The sequence below is a fragment of the Megalops cyprinoides genome, chromosome 21 (genome assembly GCF_013368585.1).
Source record: "Megalops cyprinoides isolate fMegCyp1 chromosome 21, fMegCyp1.pri, whole genome shotgun sequence".
Classification (NCBI taxonomy): Eukaryota; Metazoa; Chordata; class Actinopteri; order Elopiformes; family Megalopidae; genus Megalops; species Megalops cyprinoides.
In genome coordinates, this window is record NC_050603.1 from 3,183,075 (window position 1) to 3,204,689 (window position 21,615).

At 44.3% G+C, this 21,615-nt stretch overlaps 2 protein-coding genes across 3 annotated transcripts; both read right to left on the minus strand.

The window, feature by feature from the left end:
- Window positions 1-3,589: 3,589 nt before the first annotated feature.
- On the minus strand, window positions 3,590-7,091 carry LOC118768796 (RNA-binding protein 8A). Of its 2 annotated transcripts, none has more exons than XM_036515715.1 (6): window positions 7,009-7,091; window positions 6,273-6,332; window positions 6,025-6,102; window positions 4,916-5,052; window positions 4,186-4,322; window positions 3,590-3,927 (listed from the first exon to the last, which is right to left on the minus strand). In XM_036515715.1, the coding sequence occupies exons 1-6, from the start codon at window positions 7,067-7,069 to the stop codon at window positions 3,882-3,884; spliced, it is 519 nt and encodes a 172-aa protein (XP_036371608.1). In that variant the 5' UTR covers window positions 7,070-7,091; the 3' UTR covers window positions 3,590-3,881. The 2 variants fall into 2 exon arrangements, with proteins under 2 accessions (XP_036371608.1, XP_036371607.1); XM_036515714.1 differs by having other exon boundaries at window positions 7,003-7,091.
- Window positions 7,092-10,065: 2,974 nt separating this feature from the next.
- On the minus strand, window positions 10,066-21,266 carry lix1l (limb and CNS expressed 1 like). The gene is made up of 6 exons (XM_036515975.1): window positions 20,723-21,266; window positions 18,957-19,120; window positions 14,502-14,642; window positions 13,890-13,985; window positions 12,920-12,997; window positions 10,066-10,320 (listed from the first exon to the last, which is right to left on the minus strand). Exons 1-6 carry the CDS (start codon window positions 21,057-21,059, stop codon window positions 10,066-10,068), a joined length of 1,071 nt encoding a protein of 356 aa, XP_036371868.1. The 5' UTR covers window positions 21,060-21,266.
- Window positions 21,267-21,615: the final 349 nt, after the last annotated feature.

The following is a 21,615-nucleotide window of genomic DNA, read 5'->3' on the forward strand; positions in this document are numbered from 1 at the left end:
AGCTAAATTCTTACTTACTCATAACAACAACAATGTCAACCAGGCGCTAGTAATACCCGCCCACCCGAAGGGGACAACCGACTCTTGTTTGCCAATCAATACATGGATCTGACTGCCACACGGGTAAGCCAATAGCCACTAAATGCAGGTGAAATTTGCACCTTCGGATTGGTCCTTATGAGAATTACGCGTCCAATAGATGATCCGCATATTGCAGCGAAACTGTAGATTGGTCCGCATGATATGAAAGTGAAGAAATGGAGCAGCGTTTTAATCGATTGCTCAACATGTACATCTTTGATTGGTCTATGAGCCCGTGAGACATATATACACCAATCACAGTATAATGATTTGGATTATCGTTGAGTTTAAAAACGAACGTCTGCTCGCACTTTCCCCGAAGAGGAACAAACCTCCAATCAGAGTTGAGGAGTGACTGCATGTTAATGCGGCGATTGGCTACTAAGTTATAATGACGCCATCTCCGATTCTGGGACCCTATCGTGTGGGCCGTGTGGTTTTGAGTGACACGAGCGAACGGGCTTTCCGAAGGATGATGTCATAAGCAGCGGCAGCTAGCGGGGGAAGTCAGGGTTAGTAAGCGGTAGCTATTTTAGTGAGTGCATCTCTGACTCACTACAAGAACTACAACGTGTTGGATCAACTGGATATCTCGTAGAAATAACATTCGCCTCTTTAGGAGCATTTCAGTATTTTACAAGATTTACAGATGTGAGAGAGTGTCATTGAGCCGCAATGTCACAACCGCATGATAAATTGTGTAACCTACTACATTTATGAAATTAGCAATCTAAATGATCAAAAATATGTACAGTGATCACGAATTTATAACATACCACGTGTGCACGATGCATTGCATAAACATTGTATGAAGGATCACGATGCAGGGGAGGTGGAGGGAGATGAGAGAAAAAGGACCAAACAGTACAGCCTATTCGATCTAACTTTGGTATTCGCCTCTTCTCACGGTTGCCCTGATACTGGCATCTCAAAACAGGTATCTTACAATCGTGCTGGGTAGCGTGCTATTTATCTTGCTGGTTGTTTGGCATTCGAGAAATTTCCAGCTAAAGTAATTTCAGGATGTGGCAATCGAGATAATTATGGCTAAAGAAACAGCTGAAAACCGAAAAACAAAATTAAGCCGTTAACTGCATTATTCTACCACCTCCTTGTTCTCACATTCGCAAATCTTAATCTCTCTCAAGTTCATCTCTTAATATACCAGTCTCACGCTCTTTTTAGTCTCTTTAGGGCATAGCTTGCCTCTTCGCAATAAATGGACCTTAGCGTGTCTTAAAATGTTAAGTTGTGAAGGATGAAATGCAAAATTACATTTCTCTCAGAAAAGCTTACAATTACTTCACTTATATCCAATTAGAGTTTTAAAATGAGGTTTCAGGAAAACAAGCCCACAAGCCAGAAAGAACTTCAAAGTGTTTTGTCTGGCGCTCTGAACAAACCACGTCGGCTCCTTCCTTATAAAATTGATTTATATTCGCTTCTTTGCCCGGCACAACACTGTCCCAGAGACCTGTCCCGTATAACACCACATTGATCTTTACAGCCAAGCAATATTTCAATCTTCGCGTTTATTCGGACGTAATGTTTTTCTTAATGTTGTCATTCGTGTTGTATGTGTTACGTAAGTGCGTCTCGGTGACATAAGAATAAAGACAGTTGAGCACTGTGGAATGCCCGAGGGCGGATTTGGGTGCTAAAAATGGCCTGCCGTGAATAATCACTAAGCCGTCGATTGAGTACGTCTTGCACACTAGTGGATCTAAACGCCTTAAAATAAACCCGTCTTGACTACAGAGGGACGCTGAAGACCCCTGCTGGACAAACATAAAAATGACTGTTTTGATAGAACATACAGGTGTGAAGGGTTTTACATCTATGCATTTAAAGAAATAGGTATATTTATAGATATACTTCCATTTTTCTGACGTGGAGTCATCCAAAATCTTACATTTCACACCATGCAGAAATGATCTTGAAATTACATACTTGATCTTCACCAGTTGAACAATTTCCTCGTGATTTCATTATAAGGTCATCTCTAAATAAGGGGCGTTTTTCTTTCCATGATTGGTCCATCGTGTTCTGGCAGACAGCAAACGTCGTTATCCAGAGCAACTTACATTTCTTACAATTTTTACATACTGTCCATTCATGCAGCTGTCTGGTTAAGCATCTTGGCTAAGGGTACAGTGATTCTCTACTTGGAAACTGAACAGTAAGTAACCGTTGGGGCAAAGGCCCCACTCCTTATCCATAAAATGCATTACTGCAACCCCTGAGAAGTGCTTGGTTAGCTCTACAAAACTAGTTCTGCAAGCACTTAATCTAGAAGCATGTTCATGAAAATACACTTTCTTGAATGTATAACCCGTATTTAAGGATTAAATGCTTTGTGGTTACACGGAATCCCAGCCTTAGATGCAAATTCAAAATGAAATTGCTGTGTCAGCAGGACGACATGCATCTGATGTGCCTTCACAGGTGAGTTGGCAGCTCTCGCTCATGGCTGTCTCCCTTTAAATATGGTGGAACACACACTCCTTCACCCTCCTGTCTGAGACTGTGTTCCTGTAATTCTAGGTCCTTCTAACCAAAGGAAAAAACCACAACACAGGGCTAAACATAACTGTTGTGATAATTACTCAGTCCTCAAAGTTCATTACCTCTGCAAACAAAGCTTTCCATGCCACCAAAATCTATGTGCAAATACCTCTCAAATGTCTTGTTGACAGCACTCATTATGAAAGAATACGAACTGGCCAAACCACTGGAGTATGGAGAGCAGTCGTGTTCACAATGATATTGCCGCATCTAAAGCGGTGTTTCTCAAACCTCTCCTGGTGAACTCATTATGAACTCCTCAAGGTGCTTAATAACAAACTGATCATTTAAATCAGCTGTGTTGGAGCAGGGAGAGATCCAAAACATGTAGGACAAGGGGTCCTCCAGGAGAGGTTTGAGAAACACTGATCTAAAGGAATAAAAATAATTGTGAAGTAATGTTTTTATATTTACCTAAATTCAATGACCCATTTCAGAGGTCACAATGTAAACCATATATCAAATGATATCAGAGGTCATGACTGACAAGGAACACACCTTCAAACTGCAGTCATTTTGAATTGTGGGAACCTAATTTGGTTTAAATGTTAGCCCCTTAAGCAAGATGGCAATAAATCTACCCATCCAGAGAAGAATTTGGATATTCCTTCTCAAAGACATTTAATTTACTGTGTCAAGTTAAACAAAACCATTACACTTTACAAAATCCCCAATCACAAAACAATAATCCATGTCCAGGTGCATCAGTTAGAAACGGCCAGCTTTAAAACGAGAATAAACAGAAGAACAATACAATCACACACCCCTGTTCACACACGCACAAGGCTCTCAGAAAACAATGTTTATGGTGAAACATTCAGGAAGTTGTCACTTTGGTCCTAAACAAGTATTCTAATCGTGTGTTAGTTTGAGGAAGGATGGTTACAGCACACCCCTGGTTTACACATTATGAAAAATGCTGTTCAATACAGCATACTGGCAGAGAAAAGCAACAATTTTGTCTTATTCTGTTGTGTAACAAACAGCAGTGTACCTGCTTCAGCGACCATTAAACCCAATATAAACATTCACTCCATAAAGCACAGCACATTGGCAAGGTCTGAAAGAAAAAAAAAAAAAACAAAGAAAAGACACTGTTACTAAAATAAGCTTTTTCACCGAGAAAGTGGTGAATTTATCTGCTGAAAATACAGTCTGCCCTCCACCACTCTCCCATTGGATGGCGGAGGTGTCAGCGGTGTAGGTTCAGCCAATTGAAAAGGAGCTGGTGGGAATCAGCGCCGCCTCCTGTCAGGACTTCTGCTGCGTCGTCTCCCACCCCTGGTGAAGGAAACATTTCACTGTAGCTGTGGTCTGATGCAAAGTATACATTTATACTATATACCAGTCATATATGGTATATATTCAATATACGAGTCAGACACAGATGGATACAACTTCTATGATTTTGCAGGTCTAGAAACTCTCTTAAATTCCCTGGTACTGAGGAAATTACTTGACCCACACCAACTGATTGAGGGCGATTTGTCTATCTAAGCAACAGGAGTCAGAGGTCATAGCCCTCCGGGCAGGGCTCACCTCCTCTTGCTTTTGGGTGGCCCTCTGACAAAGCCCCAGTCCACGCTGATTGGCTGGCCCATCAGGTCCTGGCCGTTCAGCCCCTCCATGGCAGCCTGGGCCTCCTTGTAGGTCTCGTACTCCACCAGCGCGTAGCCCTGCATGGGGGATCACACGCCTCAGTGCAACCAGCACAAACCAGAACGCCAACACTCAAAGCGCACCACAATATCTTACATTACATTATTATCATTTAGCAGATGCTCTTATCCAGAGTGACTTACATATGCTACATTTTTACATGTTGTCCATTTATACAGCTGGACATTTACTGAGGCAATCTTAGGATAAGTACCTAACCCAAGGGTACAAAAGCAATGACCTGTCAGGGAGTCGAACAAACAACCTTTCAGTTATGAGCCTTGCTCCTTACCACTACACCACACCGCTGCCCACTTTACACACCTAAAGCATGACATACCACTAGACCGTGGAAGTCATGATTGCTTCCACAAAACTACACAACCTTATAACCAGACACCACAAAGAATTTTACAGTCTTCTTGTTCTGTAATTCTGTATCTTTAAGAAGTGTTCTTTTTTGTCGTTATCTACTAAAATTCTTAAGGACGTGTGTTACTAGTGGCACAGTAACACAGCTTTATGGACAACATGGGTCTGAGGAGCAGAAGCTAATTTGGACTGGAAACTGTCACTGTAGGGAGGCCTGCGGTCGAGGTGTGGGTCTGACCTTCAGGTAGCCCGTTCTGCGGTCCAGGTTCAGGTGCAGGTTCTTGATCTCTCCGAACTCTGCGAACTTGTCATGGATGTCCTCCTCGGTGGCCTCCTCATGAACCCCGGTCACAAACAGGATCCAGCCCTCCACAGCTAGCAGGGAGACGAGACACAGTCATGGAAACACGGTGCTGCTAACCTACAGTCACAGACTCAGAGATGCTGCAGTCTGTACACATAAAGCCTTCCATATTCAGTCATAATCTGATGAAAGGTGGATGAAAAACATGACAGAACAGGAAAATATGTACATTGGATAGTTTTTCTACTCTATTTAACCTTAATAGCATTGCAAAGAGAAGAGAGACACTTAACGAAAAATGAATTTTATTCCAGAAAACTCAAGAATCACATGTAAACATGGCACTGAAGTTAGTATTTTCCAAATCCTCATCTAACATGAATTATACTGACAAGAGGGTATCAGCAGAGTGTTTTTAGGATTCTTCCACTTATGGATTAATCAGGAAGACATTGTGCATACAAAGAAACAAACATCTCTCTCATTAACTTGTGTCTATGACCTATACTTAAAACAGACTTACTTGATAAGACCCTACAACTTACTGGCAAATATGATGAGTTACCTTTCCCACCCACTTTCCTAGATGAGTTTAGCTACTACAACTTCCTTTTAAAATTCATCTTTTAGCGAGAACTGCATCTAGGACGCCAACTACATTTAACTGCCGTTGGGGTTGCCCAAACATAAAACAGTCCACCAAACTACATCACTCACAGCGTGAAAGCTAACACAAGCGAACACGAACACGAAGCGATCTGTAACAAGACCAAGCACGGCTTGCATACCTGTTCCCGTGACTTACACACGAAACTATCCGTACATTAAAATCTGTTCAGAGCAGCTCTGCACATACCTCTAGACCTTTAACGCACCCGGACGGGCCAACGGACGATACAGGCAAGTAAGATTTAAGACATCCACAAACTAACTTAGCGGTTTGTGGATTTGCGCAGCGCCTGCTCTGAACCGATGACCCAGAACTGGCAGCACGCATGCAAGGGCTGGACAGACCAAACACCGTGGAAGAAAGCGGCACTCACATCTCTGCGGCCCCGGCTCGTCCCCGTCCTGCTCCACCGTGTCGTAGTCCTCACGCACTCTGGACCGCGCTCCTTCGTCTGCAGGGGAAGAGCGCACGGGGCTATTTCCGTGTCTCCGCAGCAGCTGCAGCCGCTGCGCGTTTTCACGCAGCTGTGCGAAGACAATGCGAACTGCGCACGAAAGCAGACGGCCTTGGGGTGCCCAGGCCTCAAACAGGTGGACATCGCCGACCAGACAAAATACTCACCCGATCCGAAACCTCGACCCTTCCTTCTCTTTGCCTTCTCTTTGAGCTTGTGGATGCTCTCTGAAAACAAAATTGCAAAATTGATGAAACGACTTACTTCCTAATCAATTAGCAATAGCTACACATTTAGAAAGAAAAAAAGCATAGCCGGCCTGTTAGCTTGCTAATTGTAGTCACCTCTGGTTACACTCTTTCAGGAACAAGTGATTAAGTTAGTAGCTTGCTAAATGTATTTCAACTGTAGATAACTCAGTACAATCTTTGAGAATGCGAACAAAGATTTCGAATTATGAATTAGGTTGCTAGCTAGCGAGGTACTAACTTGATCAAGACCCCAGGCATAATGATGTCACCGACTAGTTAGCCAGCCATTCTTGCTGTCCCACCACAGACCCCAAGCATTAAGAGTTGAGTGAGTTTGCAGAGTCGCAAATAAGAAAAAATATCAGCAGGTACACACCGATCGACACAGGTAGTTCAAGCTGCCCAACGTGGTTCTCAAGCAAGCTATCGCTAGAGCCATATCTTGCTAGCCAGCTAGTCTACCTAAGAGTTCCATTCATGGTAAGTAGCTAACCGAGTTATCTAGCTGGCTGGCGAACTTTTCTTAGGCCTAAGCACAGTACTTTCACAAGCTGTAGGGAGACGAAAAGAAAACAGCGATAGGCACAGCAAGCAAATCACCCTGATGCCACACCCGCAGGCAGTACACCGGTGTATTAAATTTTACCATCACCATCCTCATCCATAGGAAAATCCTCGCCACCCGCTTCGTGTAGGTCCAGTACGTCCGCCATGTTGTCCGCCTTGTGTTGGATCGTTGAGCGTGTCTGTGGTAGTTTGCCCCTATGAACCATGGGATATGGGAGGACCATTTTCTTCTTCATTTTAATTTGAATAGTTGTTAGAACCCACACTTGGCGCATTACTGCCACCTGCAGGATTGGAGGGTGAACTCGGACACCGCAACCTCAAATCCACGCCACGTAACGTTTGAATGTTTTTATATTTGCCGGTGTCATTCAAAAATGAGAATACGCTTGGACTGACCAGTTCTCTCAATCATTATGCCTCCCCCGACATCAGGCAGATTCATGTACATATATTTTCTCTTTGTGTTCTGAATATAGAGTCACTGTTGCAGCTCAGTCTATAGCTACAGGTGTATGTATACACATGAAATAGCAATACAATTTCCCTATCACCCTAAGAGTGTCATAATCCTAGTTTGCTAATACTCACCCCTCTCCTCCTGATAGCAGGAGAGTATTGATCCCTGTATACTATCTCCTCACCCCAGTCATGCTGCCACACCATTCATGCTTCCTTCCCGCCAACACTGTGAGACAAAGAGATCCACCATTTCTTTAGACATTAGAAGCAGGCTGGAGGACCTTAAAGGAGGGTGACAGGATTTCACCAGGGAATGCACCTGTGTTGGCAAAATATGTGTTCATACATTATGAAAAACAATAATTTAATGCGGAAGGACATTCAAAGCAATAATGATAAAAAAAAACGAGTCAGACATCCCATGCACCACGTAGCAGCAAATAAACACAACCCAAAGGGCTTTTTTATGGTCAGGTTTATTGTGTTTTTTAAAAACTCTAAATACAAACCTACATTGAGTAAAAAAAAAAGTAATGTTTCAAAAAGTGGTCATATAAAATCCATATAACAAACGTATAAAACAAAAACAAAAAACATTGTCTGTGGTATAGATCTTTCATAAAAATGCATTTTACTCAGTAAAACATGCACTGCTAGTTTATAAAATGTTATTTGAGTGAAAAAAGAGAAAAACAAATCAAAACAACAAAAAAAGAAATCATTAACCAACGTCCCAAGTCCAATTTTTTCCTCCTCTTTTTAGCATAGAAAGGTATGGTCTGTGCTGCTAGCGTGGGCAAAGAGAAATATGAAAACTTCAGCATATTGTGTCTGCAGTTTCCAAAATCAAACCGTGCACTTGCAAAAACATACACTGAAGTGTAAAACTAGGCCTTCCTGCAACACACAACACCATGTGCAGAGGCTGAAGTCTGAAGTACTCAGGAAGCTTGTGAGCTGAGAAATCTCAAAAGTGGTGGACCTGAGGAAATTAGTGATTTAAACAAAAAAGGAATTTTTAAAAAATACACAATAAGTACATTGCTGTAACTATACATTTAACATGACATAATGATAGCAGTAAGAAAAAATCATATATGTTTATTTAAAAAGCCTTATAGCCAGGCTATCGTCCCCCAGGCCAAGACTACACTATGGATTGCACTTCAGTTGATATGGCTTTTGTATCATATGTTTCAGGGAAAATGACAGAACACGGTTGTTTTTGTCAACTTGAATTTCAGTCAGTTCATCATTTTAGTCTTCATTTTCATAGCAGAAAGAGAGGACAATGTAAAAATGTAAAAGTTAAAATTGTGTTATGTGTTACATTAAAAAGTGTTGACAAGGTCAATCATGGAATAAAATCTTTCATCCACCTAAATGGTCCCTTGTGAAAAGTGGTACATTCCAACACAATATCTGTTTACATATGAGATCCAAAATATGAGGAATTTATCTTAATAAATGTCCAAGTGTAACGCCCACACTACAAACTGTATAATTACCACTACCATGTATACAATATTATGCATATATTGCAGACATGCAATTTAAATGTATGTTACAAACAGTGCATAAAACATTTGTTGTAATGTTATGTACATTTTGTATATTGTAAACCTATAATTTTGCAACATACAATACATGCATACCATTACATACATAAGGAGGCAATTATTGATGCATTTTCTAATATAAAGGTAACATACCAGTTATGTCATCACTTTTAGTTGAATATGTATGCAGTATATTAAGAAAAATACATTCCTTACATTTTGGATGTGACATTTTTTTCCATATTACCATTCCATGGAGGTTTGAATACTAAAAAGCTCCTGACTAATAACTAGCACCTTTGATATTTTTTTAAAAGTTACCAAGTCATAAATCGGTGCTTTTAGAGTGAGTCCAGTTTTGTTTAGCCTTTAGCTTTGTTACCTTGTGTTTGGTTAACACCTTCAGGCCGTGTATGCAGCGTGTGGGGGGCCTCAGAATCTCTGTTAGCTGTTCAGCTGGGTGCCGGTTTAAGGCCATGCTCCCTAAATAGCCTGCTGTTTCTCCTGCATGTCATGACACTCATGGCTGGGTGAAAATGCTCGTCTGCTGGAGCTTCCTGAAGGTTGCTTTCCCAAAGGCATTAAGAGTGGATCACTGAGGCCCTAACGGACAGAACAACTTGAATAAGAACACTCATCCATTGTAGGGGGAGTGTGGGGGGTCTTTGGGAATTATGTTCCACCCACCTGAGTTTGGCTTGGTTAAGTTTGGATCCCTTTAGATCTAAGGCAGGCAATTTACGAAGAGATAAAACAGTATCTGAGACACTTTGAGTCTGAAAGTCTTTCCAATCTGGTGATTCGTCCCCCTCACACTTTTGTGTGGGAATCTCATTGACTCTAGAAAGACATATTTCACACACAAACAGTAAGTGGATCTAAGGGACCATATTAAAAATAGCAACGATAAAAAACGTGTTTAAAAATCCAAGTTGTTTAAGACACTGCCAAAGCCTGCGGCGGTGGACCTGGCTGGCCGTTTTTGTGGCTCAGGTGTTCTGGGATTTGCCTCCGACTACAGCGCTGTCCTGTACAATCATGAATCAAGGCGGGGCCTGTACATGAGACTCCTCCCACTGCCCCGCCCACCCTCCTTCCCTCCCCGCCCCCCCCACCAGAGCCTAGCAGCTAGAGGGCAGCGTGGCGGCGTTGGCGTTTCCCAGCTGCCCCACCGCTAGCATCAGGATGTCCTTCTTCTCCTTGTGGAAGCGGAGCTCCCGCCCCGCCAGCCGCGCCTCCTCCAGCTCCCGCTCGGTCGCCGCCAGCTCCCGCGAGATGGTGCTGGCCACGCTCTGCTCCCGGTTCACCCAATCGGCCGCCATCTGGGTGCGCATGTCATCATCCAGCGCCCGGTGGGAGTAGTGCGCCAGCACTTCCTGTTGCAGGAGAGCCAAAAAAAACAACCCCAAAGGATTCATCAGAGACTGGACTGCACTGGCTTCACACATGGACAGCTGAACAAGGAGACTCTGTGTTTACAAGAAGACGGTTTACAAAAACACTGTTTACCAGTGTGACCCAAATACAGTGAACTTTTTAATGTTATGCGAGCACAATGGCCCTACGTACAAAATGCAACACCAAAACAATGTTTAATTTACTAGTCATTACCGTTTTTGATCACTGGAAAAAAAAACAGGGCCAAAAATGGATACAACATGGTCAGCAAGAACAACACAGAAGACACAAGATCTTCAGTGCTACTCAGTCCCTCCCCAAGAGGCTGGCGCATGAGAGAGAGCTCCTTTCTTCGCCAGCTGCAGAGATGAAAGCTCATTGGCCACATCAAAGGGAATAACTAATGAGCCCAGGGATGCCCTTAATGAGTGCTCTGTCTGACTGCTTTGCAAAACAACATAAAGTCAAAACAAAAAAAGAGAAAAGAACGGAAATTAGGCTAATGCTGATTACACTGGCTAACGACCAAGCAGCATGCTATTTTGGCCGTGACTGACTCTACTGCGTCTCAAAAGTCCAGAGACGTTTGTTTAAATCTGAACATTTGCGCCGTGGATTATCCAAATAAATTCAGCTTTGGATAAAAAAAAAAGTCAGAAACAAATAAAGAAAAGAAAGATGTCTCCATGTAAAACCAGAGGGGTCCTTCAGCATTTTGGGGTGCCTACTCAAATGCCTGATCAAAATTTAAAAAAAAAACTTTAGTCAATAAGCACACTTAAACCAAACTGTCTCATGTATTGATACAACATGTGAAGGACCCTTATTGGAAGCCAGTAAAAGGGGGAGCGTTCTGGATGCTGCACTGTGCAGATCACGCAAACAGCAAGGCCATAAACACTTGGGTGAACTTGTGGCTGACTGAATATGTTCCATATCATGTGGTTTCGAGCAATCCTTCAGCCCGGCGCATGCACTGAATCCAGCGCCAGGACCCAGCCGTTCCAGAGACTGCATCATTATATAACATTGCATCATGATCTACAGCCAGCGGAAACACATCTCAGCCCATATGGAAAAAATATTCTAATACGGTTTGCTCGAAATTACGAACACATAAATCGTGGAATCATAAGGATAGCATCATGTTATGTTCCATATTTTTCATAATTAAAACACAACGCGTGAGGGGGTGGCGTGTGACTTTCTGTGCGGCAGTATTTAGGTCAGCTGAAGTTAAAGATCTGTAAGCTGGCACTGTATGGGGGAAGGAGCTTATGCTGTCTCAACCGTACTTCTCCTACCCTCGCACCTAGCATGTCTCCTCCCCTGCAACTGTAGTTTTCATGTTGGATCCAAGCGAGGCAACACAGCTGCTTTGGCCAGAGCTTTTGTATAAACCTGACCCAGTTCACGGTCGTCAAAGTCTCAGAATCTTGTACAAACTCGAGAGACACCACTCTGCTGTTTTGGTTACGCTGACCTGAATCCCGTTTAGTTTAGAAGCTTTCTTCTTCCACTAGATTTGAAACTGAAAACTTGCAAACTTGCACTTGTTTTTTTTTTTTGCCACAAGACTGTTTTTTCAACCACCCTCAATCCAACCTACTGTATGTGCAATCTTACCTAACTGGGGTCACACTCAACACCCCTACAGTTACAGTTTCCTCACTCCCTCCCTCTGCTCTGACAGAACAGCAAGCCATTACAGAATCATCTGTTGGTCACGTGGACATGGCATAGATATGCATCAACACTGTTCAGCATGTATCTACACCAAGCAAGGAGTGCTTCCATAGAACAAAACCCTGTGATTACCAACATCAAATTCAGCCCTAGAACAGGCCTTTTCTGAAACACACTGCTGTTCTCATGTTGGTAAAAGATTTTGAGGTTTGATTACACAAAAAACATTCCCATGTTTGTTTTGACTGCCTCGAACAAATATATCTGACCAAACTATATTTATTTGAGTAACAAATTAATTTTCAAAGAATCTCACATTCCAAATACCTCCACTTGAGGGAGGAATATCACAACGAAGGGGGGAAAGGGAGCTTTCTAGATATTCCACCCCAGGCATTAGGAAGGGCTTAATTAGTGTCTAATTAACAGAACATCTTCAGTAAATATTCCCCACTCCAGGGTCACTGGGGATTTTGCTCATCCCCCATGAATTAGACTGTAAATTTTGCATCTCCCTTTGGATGTTATTACAGCACCGTTATCTTTGGTTTAATATAGTCTGGTACAGCCCATCTACAGCCTAGAGCTGAGTAAAGTCAAAGAGTTTCTTTACTGAAGAAAGCAGGGGGACAGAACTCCAGGTTTAACCACTCTGTCACTCTGGTGACTTTATGTTTATGACCAAAACAGGACAACAACCACATCACAGGGAGCGCCAGGATTCAAAGAAACTCCTCAAAGTAATACACCCCTGGTCCTGTCAAGGTCAGACCCTCAGAGCCTAGCGGATGTGGGATTAGAACCCTGTCCCAGCCCAGGCCTTACTCCAGCACCATCACCCCCTTCCCCAGGTGTTCCCCAGGTGTCCCCCCAGGTGTTGCCGTGGGTTACCTGGCGCGAGCACTGCCGCTCCCTCATGGCCTTCAGGCTGCCGTTCCAGTGCAGCAGCTGGAACACTGTCATCAGCTCCTGGGAGAGACAGCCAATCAGAAACACAGCTCTGAGCCAAACCCTGCCCACCGCAACAGCAGCCTGACCCTGCAATGAGCCAAGTCACCTTGTAGTAATGCCCAACTGAAAAAGCACTTCTTACATTTACTTTAACCTCCCTGGAAACATTTGGAAAAATATCGTTCATGTTTGTCATTAAGGGTCTGAAAGCCAAAGAGGATGAAAGGGAAAGAGAGGAAGAAAGAAAAAGAATAAGGAGGAGAGAAAGGAAGAGGAGAAGGCGAGGCAGAAGGTTCTGGAGAAGAGGGTCTGTCCTCCTTCTGTGGATCGTGCAGAACTGGAATCACGATCGCGGGTCTGGCAGGGTCTGGCGAGTTGTGTATTAGAAGAGTCGGCTGAATTTTTTTGGTTCTGAGCCGCTGGACGACAAACAATCGACAGCCCTGAGCCAAAAATAAAGTCCAGACTGTTTGCCAGATCCACATGCTGTCTTACTCAGCTTTTGGTTGAGATTGTGTCCCATGCTCACATCTCAAATTTGTGCTCCCCCCCCCCCCCCGATCTTCTAGCAGCACGACTCTCTCGAAAACCTTTTTGCATTGATGTGTTTTCACTGAGGATTTGTTCCTCAGTTCTCTCAAGTAACATGCTCTGCTTTAGTTTCTATCAGTGCTAAGATGTCCTTTCCTCCTATGTGAATTCAGCTTTTGTATCTTATGACAGACCTGGTGAAACTGGGCACTGTTACGGAGTTAATAATACTGAGTTATGTGTTATTTAGTGAGGGGTAATTCTTTGCACTCTTTTGTGCAGGGAGGAGACTATCTCTGCTCGGTTTCGTGTAGAGTGGGTTTTTTTTTCCTGGTTTTGGCCCTGTCTTGTCCTGTTTTAAGAAGGCTCGGGGGTTCACCTGGAATTCCAGCATGGATTTGCCCTTGTTGGACTCCAGCATGAAGCGGAAAGCCCCGATTCCCGTGCTAGGGTTGTCTGCTTCCTCTCTGTTCCCCTGTGGACAAATATACAACTTTTATGCACACATGTCATGAGATGTACATGCAATATTAATAAAAGACTCTTGACTCTTGATATTATAACACATCCTATACAAGATACATGTAAAAATCATATGCATTAAAGTGGCTATAACTGACAAAATTCCAAACAGCTAATAAGGTGGGGTTTTATTTGGATTTTTGGATTTTATATTTTAATATAAGGAACTATCCTAGCAAATTGGGACGCACCCACAAAAACATATTTAACAGACTGTTAGATTTAGGGTGTTTTGCCAGTGGGCAAGGCTGACAGTACTGAGTTGGTGTTGGATCTCGGTTTCAGAGAGCTAAATCTGCGGCTCTGAGGAAGAAATTTAAGCAGATGTTACTTTTTTCACTTTCTAAGTCAAGACCACAACTTTTTGGTATTGGAATTCATGAAAGCCTCAATCCCCCCACCCCCCACCCTCCCATGACCTGGGCTGGCTCTGAACGCCACGCCCCCCCCCCGCCCCCCCCAGGCTCACATTGAAGGAGGCCAGCGCCTCGGACACGCTCTTCTCGATGAAGTCGTCGGTGATGCGGCGAGAAGGGTGCTCATTGAAGACGGAGTTCATCAGGGCGATCTTGGCCGCACTCCGCCGCGCCTCTGCCTTCGTGGGACAGAACTGCCAAAAAAAAAAAAAAAAAAAAACAGGAACATCACGGCCCTGCCGAAGTCCCCCCGCCAATGCGCCCACCCCTCCCCACGCCCGTGTCCTCAAGACCCCTCCCCCAGCATCCCTGCCCATGTGTGCATGGTGTTGGGTTACAGGGAGAGGAGGAAAGGTGGAGGGTACAGAGACAGGTCATCACTCTCCTGTTTGATCTCACAGCCCCAGAGGAAACAGCCCAGAGTCTCTGTAAATACAGTAGAGGAGGGGTGGGGGGGATGGGGGGTGGGGGCGACCGTTCTGTCTGAACTCTGTAATCACTAACAGACGAGCCGCCATATGAATTTCCAACCGCAGCGTAGCGTGGCATGCCAATTCACTGCACAAAATAATAAAAAAATTTAAATAAACCTGGTTCCCAAAAAATGTGAGCATTTTTCCTCCCCCACAAGCAAGTTTCAGCTGAAGGCAGCAGGAGCTCAAAGTGAAGGACACAGTACCTTACACACACACACACACACACACACACGTTACACAAACACACTGAAATATACCTTACACAAACATACACACACTAAAATATACCACACTCTCCCATGCACACACATGCACACACAAGCACATATAAACACAAACCCATCTCGCCTTGCGCAGTGGTCAATGCAAGCACGCTACCTGGAAGACAAATCACTGGATACAAAGCAGCTCCTTCCAACAGAAATGTGGCCAATACAGACCAGTGTATCTGCAGGCAAGCTGCCCACCAGCAGCTAACCAATCACACGCCCCGTAATCGAGAGGAAATAGACCGTAACCAATGGAGATTTACCAAAGGGGCCGGTTTACAGGCGTGGGCTCTTCCTGTGCAAGAATTACGGACGGTTCATATGTCACGGCAAGCAGGATGAGAGCAGACCACTTCCCCCCCTCTAATCAGAGCTTTATGGAGCAAGTATGATTTATCCTGCCACACCCACTAGAGTACGATTCAGTCTTAACCAATCAAATTCAAGTGACAAGCGATTCAGGTTTTACACGCCCCCCCCCCCCCTTTATTTACCGGTCCCCCATCAGTTGCTATGGAGCAGAATCTGTTTAACATTTTCTATCAAAAATACAATCACAGTTGAGTTTAATAAACATTTTCTTTGCAAATAACCAAAGAGACAAATTTATGACCGACTCAACACGCCCAACAATCGCTCAACAATGTCTAACCGACATTTTTCAGTGATTTTACTGGCAATGATTAAAACTTTGAATGGTCCTTTGGGACAGAAGTGTAGCTTAGTGGAAAGGAGCAGGACTGGCAACCAAAATGTCGCAGGTTTGATTCTCCAACATGGTACTTCTGTTGTACCCTTGGGCAAGGTTCTTAACCCAGAATCGCTTCAGTAAACAGCTGTATAAATGCATAACACGTAAAACTGTAACCTGTGTAAGTCGCTCTGGATAAGAGCAGCTGCTTAATGACAATGATGAAATGTAACGGTACATGCAACGCTTCAGATGCTGCTCAACTTGAAAGGACGTTTAGTTTAACATCATAAAATCCGGACCACGTGCCCTGCTCTGGAACGCTCTCAGCCTCTTTCTCATTCAAAGTGCCGTCGGAACGGCCAAAAACGGCTTTGCGCTCTGATTTTGAGGTTTTACCCCAGTTTCCGCTATCCCAGATTCCCATGGTGCCCCATTCATTCTGACTGCCCTCCGAGCGCACACTGATACCGGAAGAACGCAGGCGAATATGGAAAAACTCCACTGATTTAGAGCGCGACAGTGGCTCTCCGGTCCAGCGTGTGGACAGAGGCGTTCTTTAGCTTCATTACCCTCGCGGTGGGGAAACGAGTCCTCGGCTGCAGGGTCTTTTCCTCGTGGAAAAGAGGCAGGATGCAGAGGACTTCTGATTGGTTCCTTATGCTCGGCGAGAGCGAGAGATGCATTTTTAACAACCAAACAACCGTGGATCGGAAAACACGACTGGCTCAAATATTTATTCATTTCTCCCAGAGAAACCACACAGCTGCACAACACTTTCCATGTAAACAGCGCAGACCCAAACGACACCCCGGACACACACACACTCACGGATGTCCATACCCCTGTGGACCATGCGTACCTGATGCTTGGGAGGAAGTTAGTTACACACGTGTGTTTGGGGGGAACATGCTTTCCTCTACAGTGGGGTTAACACTCTGATACTGCAGACATCTCCAAAAGCAACTGGAAAGGTTTGCGCCCGAGTTATGGAAAGCAGATGTACTGAAATCAACAGAAACACAAATGAAGCTATTTTTTCCACTTTAGGTTTGCAAGAATGCGTAAATTAAATTAGATGAGGTTCAAATGTTCAAGGCTAGGTCTGAAACCTTAAACACGTTTGTTTTCTTTACAGACTAAAAAAAAGGAACATTGTAAATCCATTTAATAAATTTCAAACTCTGGATCTCTCTTGATAAGGGCATATTCTAAACAAAAAACCATGTCAGAATGTAACTCATTTCACAGTTGAAACTACAGTGAAACAGGAAGTCTAACATTGTGTATTGCCATGCTCACGGTAGCATGCAGAACTAAATGTTTCTGCCAGGTTTGCTGTTGATCTGAAATAGAATCCATCCGATTAGAAGGAAAGCCAACTTCTACAGTGATACTCATAGGGATTACAGAAACTCTGACCAATTTTATAATCAGAAATTACAGGCTGGGTACAGACCACATCTTTTAACTGGTCAGACAGGCTCGTGCATCTGCCTCGGGGGAAACCCCTCCACAGTGACGGGGATACATTTTGTCATTAGCCAACAGATTGAAGATTTGACATAATCCAGACTCTGTATTATAATCTGCTGTAATCCCACCAATATATATCTGTGCTTTGTGCTTTTCATCGTAGTTCATTCAAAATGAAATGTCATTCCAAGAGAATAATTCTTTATTCTGTGTAAATTCTTAATCTGTGAATAATACAACCTTGCTCTGTGCAATGGTATTAATATTTAAGGAGAATATTCAAATATTTTTAAAAAGAATAAATTCCACTGTTTTATATATTTTCATTTATAGCACCATTTTGTTTGTTTTGTCAGGAAATAAAAAAAATGTTAAGGACACTGTATGCATGTATGAATGTATGTTTATATATGATGTATGTGTAAAAGTCATCCACAAAGTTTTCCATCATCTGTAGTCAATTTCTTGATAATCTGGTTTGAATTCATAAACAAATCTTCCAAAACTAAACAAGGAGTCACCCCAAACTCGACAAAATTCTCATCCACCTCTGGCTTCCTGGTAGCTGATGCCTGGGTAGTGAGTCCCTGTAGACCCCCCCCCCCCCTCCCCTCTCCTTCCTCTCCGCTGGCTGCCTGCAGATACACTACTCTGTGATGACTTCCAGACGAAACCACAGCCCCCTGACTCGCTCCAGATGCAGCGGAACCGGGACCGCCCGGAGAACGGAACCCTGGAGAACGGAACCCTGCAGACGGAACCCGCTCCGCATGGGCACTCACCACCAGGCGCCACATGGTGCCTAATTAGAACCCCCCTGCCCTTCCTACCAATTTTTCACAGTGTACTAACCCATCTATGATGTGTGCCCAAGGCTCAGTCTCCTCTCGTTCCTGTTTCCCCCTCCCAGGCAGAAACCTCTGTAGCCTTCAGGCGAAATCTTTCCAAGTTTACACAAGAAAACGGCAAAATCTGATCTGCTCAAATTTTTTTTTTTTTACTCCTATTCCAGACCCCTTTCGACGAGATTACTCCAAGGCAACTCTAGCCTGTCTTCAACAGAAAAAAACACTTCTGTTACACAAGTACTTACACAAGTAAATATTATCTAAATCAGAGTTTGCCTAATTATTAATTATCTTTTTACTCAATGTACAGCTAGGCTATCAATATGAGCTGAGAACCGCCTGGAGAAAATTCCAACAGCAAAGCTCAGCTCAGCTGGAAAATGCGTGTCTCTCAGAACAGCGGTTTCCAAGCTGTGGGGCAGGACCCACTTGGTGGGTCTTGATGTGGCTTGATGGAAATGAGGGGGCTGAGGAGAGTTACAAGATTTATGTGGACAAAACACATTGTGCAAAACACCCCCCAACATTCACACCAATCAAAGTGAACTATCTTGAGTACATGAGGTATTACTGACATACACACTAGAAAAATATGTATTCGGTGTTAGAACATAGGGTAGATGTGTTGATGGGAGAGCTGGCTCTACCACTGGCTGGAGCTGGCTGGATCACTTTTTGAAAACCAACCCTAGGTGCTCTAGGTGCAGTCACCTTAAAGAGGACAGCAGGGGTCGGGAAGGGGGCTCACCTGGAAGCTCCCGAAACAGCTGCCCCCTGGGAGGCTCACGTAGCACACATAGGGGGGGTTGTTGGAGGGCACCATCTCGTACACCACCAGCGCCCCGTTCCGCAGGTCGGCCCCCCGGGACTGCTTCATCTGCCAGAACTCCTGCAGGGCCTCCACCACGTTCACTGCAGACAGCGGAGCCAGAGTCAGCCAATCAGCACTGAGGCTGAGGAGGGCATCTCACCGTTACTACGGTAACGCTATACCAGGGGAAATCCTACAGGTGCCCCAGCAAGCTGGTTTAACATTAAAAAACATGCAAATGAAAGATGAGCTTTGGCTATTACAGCACCAGAAGTGAACACACTGCTGTCAGCATCTGTTTTAGGGACACTGTGTTTTAAGAGGTGCAGCACCCATCAGGGCCATTTTGGACTGGAAAGACCACCATACATCACAATGGAATAGAAGCGTGGCCCTGACTCACAGTGATCACTAATAATATTATTCTTCTTCACTGCAAAGAGCCAATGTGTTTGAAACCGTCCAGGTCAAATGCACAAAGGAGCTCCCTCAATCTGACCACCTAATGATCATTCAGTGCAAACCCACTGACACATTTCTGCCTCTCGTGAGTCTAAGTATTATTGTTCTACTCCCTGCTCAGTGCACTAAAACCGCTGGATGAACTCATGACCCCATATATAAAATAAACATAACTTATTTTTGCCATATTAAATTAAATTACATGCAACATAAATATGTTTTAAAAAGTTGAAGAAGAAGCCGTTACTTCAGCATTCTTCTGAATGGACTAAACTGTTAATATTTTATTATATTGGCATATATTAATTAACGTCGGTGTGTGTTGGTGCCTGCGCTCCAGAAATGTTTGCGTGTGTTTAATAACGTGTGCAGTTTTTCTTCCCTTCCGTGAGAGTTTTTGCCATTTTCCTATCAGCAAGTCCGCAGAGTGCGCGGGGTGGCACACCACAACTGGTGTCCTTATGCCTCGCCCGCGGCGAAACTGCTTAAACCGCAACAGAGTGGACTGAGACGCAGACAATGTCGTGCTGTTTTCCTGTGATTCGGCTGCAGAGAGACGGCAGAAAGACGTCCCTGCAGGCTCAGAATATGCCTGTGTGCCGTTGACACATTTGTTTCATGTCCCGAAACTCAGCAGGAGAGACCACCCAAAAATAGCACTGCCTTCCGATGGCTCTCCGGAGCCGTGTCGGCGTCTGAAAGGTGACACCGCAACCCACACAATCTTGACGTTGTTCTTTTCTTTAAGTTAAACTGCTCTTTTCTTTCATACAGCTGAAGAGTACTGCCAGCCAACCGTTGCAGCTGAAAACATACACTGCATATACTGTATGTTCAGGTGATGGAAACCTAGAGGAAAATCAATATTTTTGGTTTTAATGTCCTCGTGTTCGAAAACATAACAGCCAAATGCCACACCTTGTGATGAAGCCATAAATATGACACTTTAATATTTGGACAAAACAGATGTTTGCATATTTGTTGGAGACACATGGCTAACAACATGAACTGCAAAACAGTTTTTTAGCAAGATGACTTGTCTAACTACGTGTATTGAAAAAATGTTTCGGTTATTACGCTAGTTTACTACAATTGCGGACACAGTGGACCAAGTTAATCTCGCTAGTTATCAAAACATACCCAACAGTGAAAACCAGAGCGTATAAGAAACAAGTCGGCCAAATGGAAGCGGCTATCTGTCCAGACTAATCACCTCCAACGATTCGGATTTTACAGTTTACCTCTTCCGTATCCCTGGGTGTGCTTCGCAAAGCTTCGCACCACAGCCTCCACCGCCTCCCTCAACACAGTGGGATTCCCCGGGTTGCACAACCCGAGCCCCGCCATCCCCGCAGCCCCCATCCCGGCGTTCCCCATAACGCCGACCCCGAGGCTGTGCAGCTGCAGCGGCGGTGGAGGAGGGGGCGGCCCGGACGAGGCGGACAGGCAAGCCGGGGGAGGCTGCGGAGGAGCGGTGGGGACGGTGACCCCAGGCCGGAGGGAAGAGCGGAGCGTCCCGGTCGAGCCCGCTCCGAATCCGATCCCGGGCTGAAGGCGTTGAGGGCGAATGGATTCCATTGTTAGGACGAGGCGCGGAGGAAATGGGGGGGAAGCGAGAGCTAGTCCACCGGGCTACGTGGAATGGGTTCGCGGGAGAAAAGTTTATGTATACGAGATGAAATAACAAGGGAGCATTGAACAAAACACACTAGAGTTAGGGAGAGGGGTAATTACAAAAAATAACGGGATTGTCCTGACAGTGGTTTAGAGATTCTGCCAATCCCGTTAGACTTCGTGGGGATTAGACTGTCTGGACGTCAATCTCGGAGTATGGGCGGAGAAACCCGAGCCGTGCGGACGGAAAACTCGCTCTATTCCTTGAAGATTTTCAAAATCAAACATGCAAAGAAGCAGCAAGGGGTCGAGACGTCACGAATTGTTAAAGAACCTCCAGATCCAACTAGTTTCACAGATGTAGAGAAATTAAATCGTTAAATCGTATTCAGCCCGTCACTTGCCTAAGAGGATGAGCGATTCACACAACCGCTAATCACCAATAGCCCAGACTGATCTGGTTATTGCCTTTTTTGGGATAATCACACGGAACTCTGACAAACTCAATTTGTCTAAATAC